Source organism: Aptenodytes forsteri, unplaced genomic scaffold, assembly GCF_000699145.1.
Source record: "Aptenodytes forsteri isolate BGI_AS27 unplaced genomic scaffold, ASM69914v1 Scaffold112, whole genome shotgun sequence".
Lineage (NCBI taxonomy): Eukaryota > Metazoa > Chordata > Aves > Sphenisciformes > Spheniscidae > Aptenodytes > Aptenodytes forsteri.
The window spans coordinates 110,013-124,921 of record NW_008794883.1 but is presented as its reverse complement, the minus strand read 5'-3'; the positions used below and the strand labels follow the sequence as shown (position 1 = coordinate 124,921).

The 14,909-nt window shown below is 43.9% G+C and overlaps 1 protein-coding gene across 1 annotated transcript; it reads left to right on the top strand.

The window, feature by feature from the left end:
- The first annotated feature begins 1,922 nt into the window (after nt 1-1,922).
- Nucleotides 1,923-6,384, top strand: ANKRD60 (ankyrin repeat domain 60). Its single transcript, XM_019470870.1, has 4 exons — nt 1,923-2,097; nt 2,939-3,069; nt 5,016-5,181; nt 6,101-6,384. Exons 1-4 carry the CDS (start codon nt 1,923-1,925, stop codon nt 6,382-6,384), a joined length of 756 nt encoding a protein of 251 aa, XP_019326415.1.
- Nucleotides 6,385-14,909: the final 8,525 nt, after the last annotated feature.

The following is a 14,909-nucleotide window of genomic DNA, read 5'->3' as shown; positions in this document are numbered from 1 at the left end:
CAGTAGAGCGTTTAAAGACTTTTTGTTAAAACTCCGCAGTTGCATGCACTAATGGGGGACGTCATAGTTCTGGGGTGGTTTGTTTTTTTTGTAGACAATGTGCAGGTCTATTAAACAAATGTACCCTCTAGAAGGTTTGTCTTTTAGTTTTAAACCAGAAGTGATTTCAGCATGACTAAAGACCGCACTTTACGTCTTGTACTAGACAAATGTATGCAATGATGAGTAAAGCGGTGTGTTCACGTACAATTCTCTGGGTTGTTTAAATTATGCAAAAATATGTATTTTAAAAGCCAGATGGAGCAAAGTTAGGTGGTCGATCCACTTTCACAGCAGCAGTAAGTATATCACTTTTAAACACTTCTAGCTAAGGAACATGAAAATAACGTTAGTGGGTGCAATATTGCTTGGATGCTGTAGGAAATTATCAAGCACTTGTAATCCAAAGCATGTTAGTCATGTTGCTTAGAATTCAGACGCGCTGGTATCTCATGTATGACGTACACCTGGCATCTGTCAGGATGCCGCCCTAGTGGCGGTTCTGTCTGTACACAGTCTTGTTTAGAACCCAGTTAAGTGGGGACACTCTGGAAGTGTCATTCATTTGTCAGAATAGAGAATCTATGTGACTTTCTATTTGTATTTATCTCAATAAATCCTGTGACTGTTTTATAAACCAACTTGTGGTAACTGACTTTTGTTGTAAGTGGGATGTGAATGTGTTCTTTCGGATAATGAAACATCTGCCTAGCATAAGCACTGTCATCTGTCAAACCAGGGTTGAGTGCGGAATTCATCATACTGTGTAGTAAAAAAAATCCATTAGATGTCCAGAGATTTGAAGTAGCTCTTCCTGCACTTTTTCCTTGAAGTGAGCATGCCAAAAGTGCTTCGAAACTAAAATTGTCCTGTCAGAACTGAAACTGACAAGATGTATTTTAAATGAAGAGAACTTGTGTGTGCTGGGTGAGACTGGCATTCAAATCTTAAATCCTTCCCTCTCCAAACTGCAGCCTGGAAGGACGGTCTGGGCTGTTTTTTCAGTGTGGTGTTGCTCTCAGACATCCTACACTAATGAAGTCCGTAGTTGTTAGGCCTTGGGGAGTTGGGGGCGGGGGGGGATAAATAATCAACACTTGGCTGGTTGGTTTTGCTTCTAACCTCAGGAGTCTTCTGTATCTTCTGCTGCTGCAATCACCCTTTTGGCTGTTTCAGGCACTCACTGGCTGCCCCATCCTGTGCTCTAGAGCTTCTGCCAACTGCTGCAAAAGAATATCTGACCTCCCCTCTCTCTTTGCTGGATTTCAGCTGATGCAAAAGTGAGGAGAATAAACAGTCCCCTGCACCCCCCGGTAAAGCCTACCCACACGCTTTGAGTTAGGGCACAAGACCCCTGTGTAGTAAACTGGAAACACAAATTAAACAGCCATATGCTCTTTTTATTATGTTAGACTAAACATGTAGATTGAGATCTAGACGTTAACAAAGAAAACAGGAACATAAAATATGGGCAATGTTGGCTATTTCCGAGTTACTACTTTGTTTCTCTGCTGCTTGCCTTCCAAGTAAGTTTCTGTCATCCTAGTGAAAATCAAAAGATGGGCAGGAACAAAAATCCTTCTGTAATCACTCTGGTGTGTTACTTTCTGTGGTGGTCTCTGGTAAGTTCAGATAGACTATTACATCACATGTGCAGACTGTACTTCTGTGATGTCAGTTTATGCAGCTTGGATACTGTAATGTGCTTACGATACACAGGAGGATCTATACGTGGAGGGCTTTGATGATACAAGGGGAATCTCTAGGGGAGGGAGGAATTACTACTGCTATCAGATCTAGACCCCTGTCCTTATAACGATGCCAAGCTTTTTCTAAGAGACAAGTCTCACGAACTTTTCCTGGTCAGGAACCACTTCATCTCCATGCCTTCCCGGCCCCTGCGGACCTTTAGTGTCCAGCTCCGTCTAGCTGAAACTAATGAGATCTTCTCACTGCCTCGATGCCAAAATGACCTGACTCTGAAGAAGCTTAAGTCCCATTTAGAATTGTTGACTGGGATCCCCCTTCATTTCCAGCGGCTTCAGTACCTGGATGAAGGTGAGAACCTGTAACCTCCGGGGTTGTTGGAGGTTATTCGTACTATCTCTTTACCTGCTAGTTATTGGCTACGTTTACGTTCTGGATGAAGGTCAGGGTTCCCCTTTCCTCTTTGGACTGTACTGCACTTGGATTTCAGCTCTGGACTTAACGCCTAACTTTGCTTCCTACTCCTTAAAGAGAATGGCCTACTCAACAGGGTCTCTTTAGGTTAGAGATTGCAAATGCTGACCTCTAAATTCCTGCTTAGCCCTGTCAACAGCCAATGCCAGTACCTGGCTGATTCACCTCGGCCTAGAACAGCTCTAGCACGGCTCTGGCTGACCTCTCCACAGTTAGAATTGCGTGGAGCAGTGGTGTTTTTCCCATGAGAACGTGTGGTGTTGGAGTACTTGGCTTTGGAGGTAGCAAGCAGAGATGGCCAGTAAAACTTGTTTCAACCTGCTATTTAAAACAATTCTTCCTGCTATTCGCTTTCTCAGATCAAACAAACTTGGTGTTTGCTTTTTCGAATAAAGACACCATGTGCGCGTGGATACGCAAGTATTTTTCTCCTACAGTTTTGGTACTTAACATGTTAACTGTAGCTTTCTGTGGGTTACAACCATATTATCCCAAGAGCACTGTATCGCAGCCTTTTCTAGGCTGGGAGTGTATCTGTTTTCACAGCTTTAGCACAACGGAACCCAAGGAGTCCTTGATGTATTATGACAGTAGAATTGGAGAACACCAGCATGGCTAAAAAAATTCAGCCACCATCTAACCTTTTTTTTAAGCTGGTCGTTGTCTTCTCTGAGGATATGTTGACTTGCTTTTCCTTTCTTTTTATAACTCCCTACAGTAGATCTGCCAGATGAGTCTACATTTAAGGACAATGATATTGTCCCTGGTGGAACGATTACAATGCGCATCTGGCGACAAGATGGCTGGGGGCATCTGGTGGCAGCTGCTGCAAAAGGAGAGACTATGAAGGTTGATTCCATTACTTCTGTGAACGGGTGGGGTACCGTATGCAGAAAAGCTAAAAGCCTATTGCTCTTATAAAGCAAGACTTCACAGAGCAAACAGTGGGGAAGTCAATCCCTAACGCAGTCTTCAGTTTAGAAATCTAAGACTTCTTTTTGCTGTTACTAGCAAAAAAGCACATACGCTTGGAGTGCAAGTTCCTGTCACTGTTTTGTAACCGTTTGTAGCACTGATGTGAGTATACTTTCAGGTTACTTTTCTTGTCCCTGCTTATCCTGATGTCCAAAAAAGTTTGCTTTTTGTATTCAGCTGCCTGCCGTTTTACCCTTCTGATGTGTTATCAACAAAAGATACTTAATCCCAGGGTTTTTCATATAGATAGTATGTAAATAATACCTTATTTCTTCTATGTATTAGTTATCTTAAAACATCATTAGAAGATTGAGATTATCTGTTCTTGGGTATTCCAGTGAGGCTGAGTTGTCTGTTGTTATGAGAATCAGAGGCAGAAACTCTCTGTTTCATAGTCCATCCTCCTCTAGCCATGCTGACTCCAGAGTAAGAATGGGACTTGGTACGTGGCAGTACCAAAATCAAGAATCGGAAGACATTCCCTGTCTCATCTGCTTTATCTGGTGCTAGCTTACGGGCCATCTTGAGTTTGCGATCCTGTCGAGTCTGATTAGTAAGAAAGCTTTGATTTTTATAGAACAAATAGTTGCTGTGGTGCTTTGATAGAGGGCATGCTGCTTTCTTGATGTAGGACTGAAATGTTGTCTCAGCAGAAACACAAGGTACTGATTTGTACTGTAAACCTTCAGGCCCGAACAGATGTGGTCATGAAATATCCTTTGGCACCTTTCATAAAGAACCATTATCTCCGCTTCCCTGGCCAAATTCCAACCTGGCTAATCGCATTCTGTTCCTCTGCGTTTCCCCAGCCGCTGCAAATGGATACCGCAGGGTTCCTCACTTCCTTTCGTTAACTGTTGTGTAGTGTTGCAGTTCACTGGCAAGCAGCTGTTCTGCCTCATGCCACAAATGGCTTGCGTTTTGGTATTAGGCAAATCGGGGTTTGGGGTTTTTGGTTTTGGTTTTTTCGCCATGTTTTCTTCCTACTCAGTGTAGAGCAGGAAACAGAAGGATGTGCCACAAAGGCAAATGGTCTCCTTTGAAATGAAAGGTGTGTTGGCATAAGAGCCCCACAGAAAGCTTGTTGACACTGTTGATTTTTTCAAATGAAAAAAAAATTTATTTTCAAGAAATAACCGTACAGCTGTTGTAATGACGTGCTTCCACTTACTAGATGAGAAAACCATGGTGCACTGTGGAAGATGTGGCCCAACATGGAAATGGTTTCTCAGGAAGAACAGCAGCATGAGGCACCTGAAAATTGTTCCTAAGAGGTCTCTTAGCAACACTTTAGAACCGATGTGTTTGGCTTTATTACAAAAAAAAAAAAGCTCCTTCTGGAAAAGAACGTGATACAGGGCTGTCTCGTGAGGCAACTTAGGTTTGTGAGTTGTCTGCTGGAATTAAGGCCCAAAGTCTCACCTAGCTCCTAAGGAACCTGGGCTTACGTGGCCAGTCCTGTCTGTCTTTGTCTTCTTTCCCCAGAAACTTGGGTCGGTTTCCAACAAATTTAAGAGAAGGACAGGGATTACAAAGAGAAACAGTTTCTGTAAGATTTTGTGGTGCTTAATAACTACATGCGAAAGGAAAACCTGAATTAATGTTCCCGCCAAGGGATGGCTATGAATAAACATCATTTGATAGTAGAGAATCAAGATGGGGCAGAAGAATAAGAAACAAGCAGGTATTATTTAGCTGATCTTGGAGTGATTTATGCAGTGTGCAAGCACCCCCTAAGTACGGATATGAGACTTTGTTGATACCTAAAAAGGATCAGACTACTCTTTCGAACGAGACTAAAAGCTTTGTGTTTGTTGCAGCTAGCCCGTCTGGGAGTTACGGAGGACTTTGCAGGCACCACGCCGCATGCAGAGTTACTGGGACCAGAGCAGAAAAAGGAATGGGTAGCACACCGAGCTTTTGTGGCACTGTTTGTTGCCAGCCACAGAGGTCGTGTTGAAACTGCCAAGTTTCTTCTGAGACATGGTAATATTCTTAGATAGAACAATTCTTATCTGGCTGTAACCGCACAGCATACCACCTTCCTGCTTACCCAGACCGTAGAATTTTACCCAAATGGCCTCGCATATTTTGTATTTGAGGTGGAGAATGTATTCAGCCCATCAGTTCTGATGTAGACTTGGAGACAATAAAAACTGCCGTTCTTGCTAAGTGTAATGATATTTGGTGTTAGAGAAATTCATACTGAGAAACAAGATTTCTGATTTTTACTTCTCTCTTTGAGTCTCTTCTATTGCTATTTTCTTTTATTATCTAGAAATGCTTAGTTTTTATCAGTCCTGTGCAGTGCTTTACCAACCACTGAAATACAAGAAGCGTTGTGAGCACAAGTTCTATGGCTCTGACGTTTGGGCTTTTTTGTTGCTTTGCAACTAAATAAGCCTTCTTTCCCCAGAAATCTGCATTTGCACAATGGACAGTCCTTTGGGTCAGCTGAGCTCACTTGATTGTCCTGAATGAAACGACATTTGTTAATCACTTTTTTTTTAGCATTGAAAGTGAGCGCTGAGGAGGAAATCCCACCTTGTCTGAGGTGCTCCCTTCAATCCCGGTTCTTGAGCCTGGCCTCCTCAAAGTTGGTCCCTGTTAAAGGACATTGTCATCTCCCAATAAGTGAGAGCTCCCAGTACAAAAGCAATGGCAATGCCTAGCTGCGGCAAAGCTAGCAATGTTCCCCTGAGCGGAACAAAGAATATCCAGTTGTGTGTGAGCTAAGGGCAGGAGCATTTGTTCACTAGACAGGTTTGTTAATTCCGCTGATTTGATGTGAGTAAAAAGAACTGCATCTGCCTTCAGAAAAAAAAAATGTGCGTTGTGGCCCGCAGGTGGCATTGCCTCCTTTCGTATGCCTTGTCACGCTCGGACTATGTATGATTTTTTGCAGGTGTGGATTTGCATTCTAAAACCCCGCTCGGAAGGACTGCCCTTCACGTCGCCGCTGTCGCGGGCCAGTGTGACTGCATTGAACTGCTCCTTAGCTATGGGGCACGAGCTCTTGGCCCAGACAGCGAGGGACAAACTGCGGTGAGCCTTGCCCGCCTGTGGGGCCAGGAGCAGAGTGAACGCACCATGGTTTGCTTCCAGTGGAGGAAGAGATCCCCTGGCGCTGGGCCACCCGCCAGCGCTGTGAGTCGGGCCTTGCAGCAGACGTCTGGTCCCTCGTCCTAAAATACATATGGACCAGCTTGGTTCTGGCAAATTTCAAGGGACAGTCGGCAACTTCCCCAGAGACCCACACTTCAAATATAGGTCACTGGGTGGGATTTGCAGGTTTTAGTTATGAAATAAGCTCCTGTACTGGTGATGCTGCAGCTGACAACTAGCTTGACAGCACAGCTCTCCAACATGCTCTTGATTTGTAGCTCAAGTATTTATAACATTGTTCCCTAGCCAAACCGGCCATTTATTTAATACGGTTTGTAGGAGAGCTCGAGCCTGTCTTGCAAGTTCTCTTTGGAATGCTCCTTGCTAGGGTAATTTCCTAATAGCTGGCAACAGACCAGGGCGATATAGTTTAATGGGTATTTCAGGGGACTGGAAATCCCTAGATCTTTAATCCAGTTCTGGCCTTGACTGGCTTTGTTGCCTCTGGCAGATCAGTTAAGGGTTATTTTATAAGCAGGGCAGTTTGTCTGCCATGGGAAGGTGCGGGCAAAATTTACGTGCATGTAAGTGGCTAATTATGATTGCCTAGTGCTTGCTTAGTGTCCCCAACATTTTGAGCCTCAGGACTTTGAAGGTTGGGGTTTCCTGAAGCCAGTGATGGGGTGCAGGGAGTTGCCCATCTGCTTTCAAAGTTCCTTAGTATTCCAGATTCCTTAGATGCTTTAAAAATAAAAATATAACTTCTGGTCTCTTTATGCCTCTGTGACCAGCAGAAGGAAGCTGAGCTTCTGGTCTGTTTCCTGAGGGCTTATTAAGGACTCAGTGCTCAATCTTGCACAGTTTCCGTTGCTTTGCTTAAAGAGACATTTTTCCAAAGAGCTTGGCACTTAACTTCCAATTAACCACAGAAGAGGTGGTTCTCAGCGGGAACTGAGCACTCCTGAGAACTTGGCCCACTGCCTTTTTGCTTGCAAAGCCCCATGCGTAGCCGGGAGACTCTACAAATAACTAACCTGAGTTGTTCTTGTTTCCTTGTGTCAGAGCATTTTCTTTAACCGATACCAGGATTGCTACATAAATATCCAGGTAATTAGTGAATTTTGGCCTCAGTACTTAAGTTTGTGTTCCAGATCAGTGCCTGGGAGTAGCCATATCCAGAATGTGATAAAAATCAGCGTCCTGTGGTGCAGCATTCTTTTATGAATAGGTGAAATGAGGATCAGAAAGATGCTGGCTGCGAACTTGGATACCTTTAGTTTATACCCCTTAAGGGAGAGATTGTGGCTAATGATGTGGACTAAGAATTGATTTGAATGCTCTGCTCCCAGCTTTGCTTTGTGTGCATCGAATGAACGGAGGCAAGTTACATAGACCTAGTCCTGTAGGAAGGGCTGCAAAGCAGGACATGGTAGTACCTAAGCAAAGGTGCCCTATATTCCAGGAAAAAAAAGAGGGGATCTGAATAATGTTCCCATGTATGTTTCCTGTCAGGTAGCCCCAGACAGAAATATGGAGTGTTGCTCAGGGTAAGCACAGCAAGTGTGACATGGCGGGTATCCAGGCATGTGGCTGCCTAGCTCAGAGACAGATAGTGTAGTCTGTCCAGGGAATTGTTTCCCCTGGGCTCACAATCCTCAGCTTCCTGGAAGTAAGTCCCTAAGCCTAGTTTCCATGTTAGTAAAGTTAAAATACTAACCTGGAGTGCTTTAGAAATGCAGCTGCATCCCCTAAACACTCGCCTGCCTCATTCAGGGTGGAGGGTTGGATGGATGCCTAGCCCGAAAGCAGGGCTTTGCGGCCAGCAGGAGAAGGCGCTCCGGGAGTGGGGCCGTGCATGCGGTGGGAGCGGGGCCATAGCACTAAGCAGGGAGCAGGGCTTCGCGGCCAGCAGGAGAAGGCGCTCCGGGAGTGGGGCCGTGTGGGAGCGGGGCCATAGCACCTCTGGAGTGATCTGCAGGATGTGTGTGTCCTCTCTCGTCCTAGGGTCTGTGTCGTGTTCACTATTCCCATATGAAAAATCCCTGTTTGCTTTTCCTGAGCCACATCTTCTCAGTTGCATCCAGTTGTGAAGATAGTCTACCCGGTCTTTCAAAGGCAGCAGCCCTGTATTCCTTCTGAATTGATATTTGTACTTAAAGTCTCTCAAATCTAAGATGATAAATACCTCATCTTTCAATTCCTTATTTTAATCACATAATAAAGCAAGGTCCAGAACTTCAGGCTACGGGAAGTACCACTTCTGAAGCCAGTTACTGTGATTCCGGAGGACACGTAGCAATGCTTACACATGCCGACATCAGTCTGAACAAATGAGCGCAGAATTCCTTTGGTTTGAGGGGACACGTTCATAGTATCATTTCAACAATGTTCTCTCAAACAGGTTTTACGCTGATTAGTAATTCTATGTGACTTAAATACATAGTTGTTAAATAACTGCTTAGGAGAATGAGAAGATGACAAATTTTATCAAAGTGATCAGTAGACAAGATATAAAAAGATGGTGCTTCTGGCACTTTGCTAAGCAGTTGAATATTGCAAGCAGGATTATACAGAAAAGTCCTTAGAAATCCTTTATTCTTTCTTCCTATTGTCTGTCTAGACTGTCTAATCTGTACCGGAGCTTCTAGAAATGGGGAGAGGATTTGTAGTTGCTTTTAGACATTATGCAGCATGCTGCATAGTTCTGGGAAAGAACAGCGAATGTCACGTGGGGAGAACTGGGTGACCTCAGGACAAGGATGCTAGAATGGCAGGAGATTATGTAGTATGTGATTATGTAGTTAGGGACAAATACCAAGTATTTTTTGCTGGAAGCTGGAGACTCATCCTTTGGAAAGAACAGAACAGAAGTCAGCAAAGTGTTGCAGCTGGGAAACGGATTGGTGTGCACCAGTCCAAAATTGTACTGGGGTAAATTAGAAGAGAATTAATGTCTGGGTGAGACAAGCCTTGGAACAGTGTGTGCTGTTCTGGTTAGGTGAGAAAGGGGAACTCAAGCTAGTAGAGACCCCTAAAATAACCAGGGATTAAGAGTTCCTCTTCCTGAGAGGGCCAGGAGAGTAGGGCGCAGCTGATAGAAAGGACCACGCAAGGATAGTATTGCTGCTTATCTAAGACGATAAATGCCAGGGAGGTAAATAAGCAAGGAAACTGCTGAGATAATGAGACCAGAAATCAGAATATCTTTTGCAGCTCTTGTTAGGGAGGAGTGGGGCAAAGAGACCTAACCAAAGGTGTGCGCCTTTAAGAATGCTGTTGTGTGATGTAACAGTCTGGAAAACTGTTTGGGCTGGATGCTGGTTGTATTTGTTGCAACATTGTATTTGTTGCTTAACCTTTCTATTCTAAGGAATAAAAATCAGATATAGACAAAGCAGATAATATTGCCTGTCTTAAAGTAACCAGCTATGCTGTAGTGTGCACCAGAAATAAACATCGGGAGACAGCAGGCTGAGGTGCTGAGCTCAGAGGGAAATGTGACTGTTGAAGAGACTGAGGCTCTGGATTCCTGAAGTCCATGCTCAGCTCTGCCGCTGCGTCATATATGATCTTGAGAACTTGATTTCTGTCTTATATAGTATCAGGAATCCCTGCAAACATTGTTTCTCTATTGCACTGGTGTGTAAAAGTCTGTTTCTAGAAGGGAAGCTGCAATAACAACCTTTTTCAAAGAAAGGAAACAAACAGGCAAGCAAAAGATTTGTGCATTTTTGCATTGCAACCATTACTTTCTCTTCTCTATGCTACAGCACAGGGAAAGGATCAGTCTCCAGAAGACTTTAGTGAGGATTTGTTAATGAACTTTGGGTTCCTCAGATAAAGAAACAGGGAGATCATTATGGAGAAGAAAATGCACTGAAAATGCCTTGAGTTTAATTATGCCCAGGGCAGGACAAATGTCACAACTGTCTCCTAATATTAAGAAAGCCAAAGCAACTCTTTTGGAAGGACTGTGGTTCCCCTGGATGCAAAAGGCAGTAACTTAAATAAAGATGACAAGCACGGGAATAATTCATCACACTTTCTTATCATTATCAGATCATCCCCTTTCCTTGCCTGGGCAGGCTCCCAGTATTGCTCACAGCCATCATGCTGACTGCTGTTCCCCCAGAGCCTTGAGAAAGCTAAGGCTCAGCAAGCCTGAAACAGTGACTGCTGCTATTTAGAAATAGTCACTGTAGCCGGGGAGAGCCTTGGATGTCTCAGAACTGTCACCTTTGATACTTTCAAACACTAGTGGAATGTTCCCAAAACATTTCCCCTTTCTCTAGAAATGTTTCTAATTTCACTGGAGTTACACCCCACACTTGCTTAGGTTTACTTTGTCCCTCTGAGCTCCTCCCATATGGATGCTGCAGAAGAGAAAGGCTTGGTGCTGTTGCCGAAAGTGAGATGCTACGAGGACGTGCCTAGTGGTGAAGGGATGCATCTATAAAGGAGTAGAAGTGTAGCAGAGTCTATGTTGCAGCATTAGTTTTCAGGCATTTTGCTGCTTCGTGCCCCCAGGTGAATGATGTGCCTCCCTGTGTAGTGTGTGGATCCCACCCACCGGACCAAGAGCTGTGCTTCGCTTTAGGCAGCAGACAAGCCTCTCCCTCTGCTCCCAGTTCACAGCCCTGAAACTTCTTTGGTATTAAAGCCCCTTTCAATGAAGACAGAGAGGTCATTCCTTTTAAAATGAGCCATTTATTGATGGAACTTCCATACCTGTGGGGATATGGGCCCCTCTAGACTCAGGCAACACCTGAGTAGAGTTTTGTACTCATGTTTTATGAACACTCCTGGAAGCCTAACACCACTGTTGATCTAGTCCTACTTGTGAAATGTAGCTTAGCAGACACCCTTGTGGAAACTGACTGTTGAAACTCGAGAGCAAAGACCTGTGATTACTTTGGCATTGCACAAATAACTTGTTAGCTCAGTGAATTTTTAAATAGAAAAAAGAGCAAGCTTGTTGTTATACCTGTTCCATATTTATCAATAGACAACAGTAGTGCAGAACACTGTGGCAATCATTACATTCATTTCTTAAAGTGAATGAAATGAACAGAAATTATTAAATGCCAGAGTACAATATAGCTTATAAAACCCAAGAGACATCAGGAAACTTGTACTGATTGGGCTCTTAGATGTTGTTTTCCTCTTGCTTAGGAAAGAGAATTGTAGTCAGCTTGCAATCTCCCCGACATTGTTCATGAAGGAAGCAGACAAAAAGTACCAATGAAACAGAAGGGCTGCAATTTAGTTAATTTTATGCAAAACACAATCAGCATTCAAACTGGGAGTTACCAAGCAGAAATGTATTGATAGAGAAGCCAAAATATTCTCTGTGCATAAATGGTGAAATATGAAAACAAAATTTCAAAGAGACTCCTGGGACTCATGTAACTATAGGCCAGAGAAGATGCAAGGGTGAAGTTTGATGCTATCAAAGTCAAGAGGACTTCAGTGAGGCCGTGATTTAATCCCTGACACATTAGGCCATGCCTCTATATGGTATGAACCAGTGCAGCTCTGCTGTGACGGAAGACCTTGTATCAGTAAGGAAAAAGAGTAACAACTTTTTCAGAAGAGCGATTAGAAGAGAGATGGTTGCAAAGGATCTTCTCTAGGGAGAGGATGGAGCGGGAAGAGCAATTAAGAAGGGTAGTAAAGTACAAAGAGAAATGGAAAGAACTGCAGATCAGCTGGAGAATCTAATCGTAAAGGTGACAGCTATGCAGGGATCTGCTTTCTAGTCCTGGAGACCCCCAAAGTGATGATGGTGGACATAGATGTCTCTTTTTGCGTTTTACTTGGCATGATAGACTCCTGTTAGCATTGACGTTAACTAAGCAGACACAAAATATTTTTGTACAGAACGTGCACTCCTCTTTCCCAAACTTCATGCACCCCACTGAAATCTTCTGATTAATCAGTCTGTGCCCCAAATCCCTGAAGGCTCCAGTCCAGTGTGCATAGTCTATCTCTGCCTATAGCAGAACCTGTGTATGCACGCTTTCTCTGCCTTCATTTTTTGGAACTTGCAGTGTTCCTTGAGTTGTACGCACCAACTGTGTTCAGAGACAACCAGAAGTCGGTTGTGAACCATGTCTGAGGATCATGCTGACCATTAACATTTAGAAAGGATAGTGGTTTGCAGAGGGAAGCCAAAAGCTATTCACTTTCTAGTATGCTTCCAGCATACCGTTTAGGTTGGTTTGATGCCTAACCTAGGCTGCAATTGAGGTTAGTGCTTTGGTTTTCCTTCAAGTTCCAGTTCTCCATACGCTGTTCTGTTTGCAACATTTGCTTGACATGACTGTCTGGTATGGTTTGATGGTGTTTTGCTAGAATTCCTGTGTGTACAGAAGCTAATAAAGGAACTGTCAACTCAGAAAGCCCATCTTAAAATATGGTCCTACTGGCTTGGGATAAGAAACGCAGAGATTCCTTGTCCAAGCCTCTTCCGTGGAATTTGTGACGCTATTTCAATTCCTTTGGTTTCCAGTAACCAAATAACCATTGGGGTCAAGCAGAAGTCAAGGTATAAAAATTCATTGCTATGAGCCTCCTTACCTATAAGCTGGCCATATGTTAGAGGAATGATCTGGACTATAGCAGTTGTCTTATATCTCTTGATGAGTGTTTGTATGCATAATCCAAATGTGTGCATGTGTTTGAATTCCAGCTTGTATTGATTGAATTGGTCTCTGATAATAAACAGTATACATAAATCAGATGGGAGTTAAAGCATTGATGTGCTGTATGGGGAGGGAAATTAAATTCAGTGCAGTGACCTTGAGCAGAATGTAATTTCAAAAGTGCCTTAAATATGCTGATGACATAAAATAAGGCTGAAGAAGTTGGAGGGGCAGGAGGGTAGGGGACAGAGGAACAAAACAAACTCATTCAAAATTATTTGGATTTATCAGGATTACAGGCAGGTAAGTGGCTTATGCAGTTTATTGTAGGGAACTGTGAGGTAATGAGGCCAGGGACCGAAAGTAATCAGACTCCAGTCGGAGTAAGAGTGGAATACAGATCAGAGCATGGCAAAAAGGGCACATGCAGCACTGGGGGAAGCCTTGTCTAAGGTGAATAGCTGTCTTGACGCTTCTCTTCTTACAGAGCTCAGCTCTACAGCTGCGCTCGCTGCATGGCTGAGAAATGGCTGGTCCTGCTAAAGAGGTTCCTGTTCAGCACTGTCAATCCACGAACTGGCTTGTAAATGAAAGCCAGGTTTAAAATGATCTTTCTCTTTGAAGATCTCCAAATACAGTTGTACCTCTTTCTGGGAGCAAACCAAGTGAAGCAAAGAGGAAGACGGAAGGAATATAGCCATGCCAGCATGAATCAGAGGGACAGAGTCAGGCCTTGTCTGTTGGTGTAAAAACACGCAGGAATCCTTTCATGCTGGTTTGACGAGGCAAAAGTCCGTCAGGGGCTATAAGATGTGTGTCTGCTAGTTGCAGATGAATAGAGGAGAATCCAGCTTTTGATGTTACAGGAAACATGAACTGTAACTGAGCTGCCTAATAGTCCATCACACTGACTTTAGACTAGAAAAATTTTAAAAATGTATTGTTTCGGACTAATGAGCACCCTGCTGGGCCACGGTAAAGGAAGGAGAAATTGGTGAATCTTTCAGTTGGCTAATCCGGAGGTAGATTCCATGGTTTTGAAAGTACCTGTTTTCTTCTGGTTTTCTTTCCTTCTTTTTAGTTCTAACGTCTATTCTCATTTTTTTAATGTTTCATTTGTCCCCTAAATTGTAAGCTTTAGATTTTTCTCAGTTGTGGCCAAGTAGCTTTTGAAACCCAATCAAAGGCAGAAATAATAAAAGGAGAGTTCTCTGCATTGAAGTCTGTTGATGTCCTCACAGCTGTCTTCATTCTGTTAGGTAACATATTAACCACCCCTGTTTAAAAGTGCTTTCTCAAACTTGACCCGTATCTCTAAACGTAATTTTTACCCTTATTTTTCACAGAACAAATTAGATATTTGACAATATAATCTTCCTGTCTTACTTTTTACTGCCCCAATTTCATTTATATTGAGAAAGATTCCCAATAGTTGATAATTTCCAGTATCTTAATACCTAGGGCATATCAATTACATAGAGACTTCTCTTTGAGTCTTCCTTACTTGGTGCTGCATTAGATGGAAATCCATTGTTGTCTAGAAGCCATAGCTGCATGTGTTATGTTTGCCATAGTCGAGTAAGGCAGCGAGGAGCTACAGGGAAAACTGAACTGTAAAGGACAGAAGCTCAGGCAAGTCACAAATGATAACCTGATCTCCTATCTTGACTGTCGTGGTTTAACCTCAGCCAGCAACTGAGCCCCACACACTGCTCACTCCACTGCGCCGCCCCCCCCCCCCCCCGGGGGGGGGGGGTGTGGGGGGGGGGGGGTGTCCCCACGTGTGTGTGTCCCCCCCCCCGGGGGTGTCCCCGTGTCCCCCACCTTGGTCGATGCCGTTGATGTAGAAGTGGAGGGCGTTGTTGGCTTTCCTCGTCAGCCCGATGTGGTCCCCTTCCTGGGGGGGGTGGGGGACACGGGTGACAACAGGCCCCCCCCCCAAATCTGAGGGGGGGCGGGGGGTGG

Excerpts from the sequence above, each read along its gene's own strand:
- ANKRD60 (XM_019470870.1), top strand. The coding sequence starts at position 1,923 with ATGCCTTCCCGGCCCCTGCGGACCTTTAGTGTCCAGCTCCGTCTAGCT. Across the intron at positions 2,098-2,938 it reads GCTTCAGTACCTGGATGAAG|TAGATCTGCCAGATGAGTCT; the intron begins GTGAGAACCTGT and ends AACTCCCTACAG. Across the intron at positions 5,182-6,100 it reads CAAGTTTCTTCTGAGACATG|GTGTGGATTTGCATTCTAAA; the intron begins GTAATATTCTTA and ends GATTTTTTGCAG.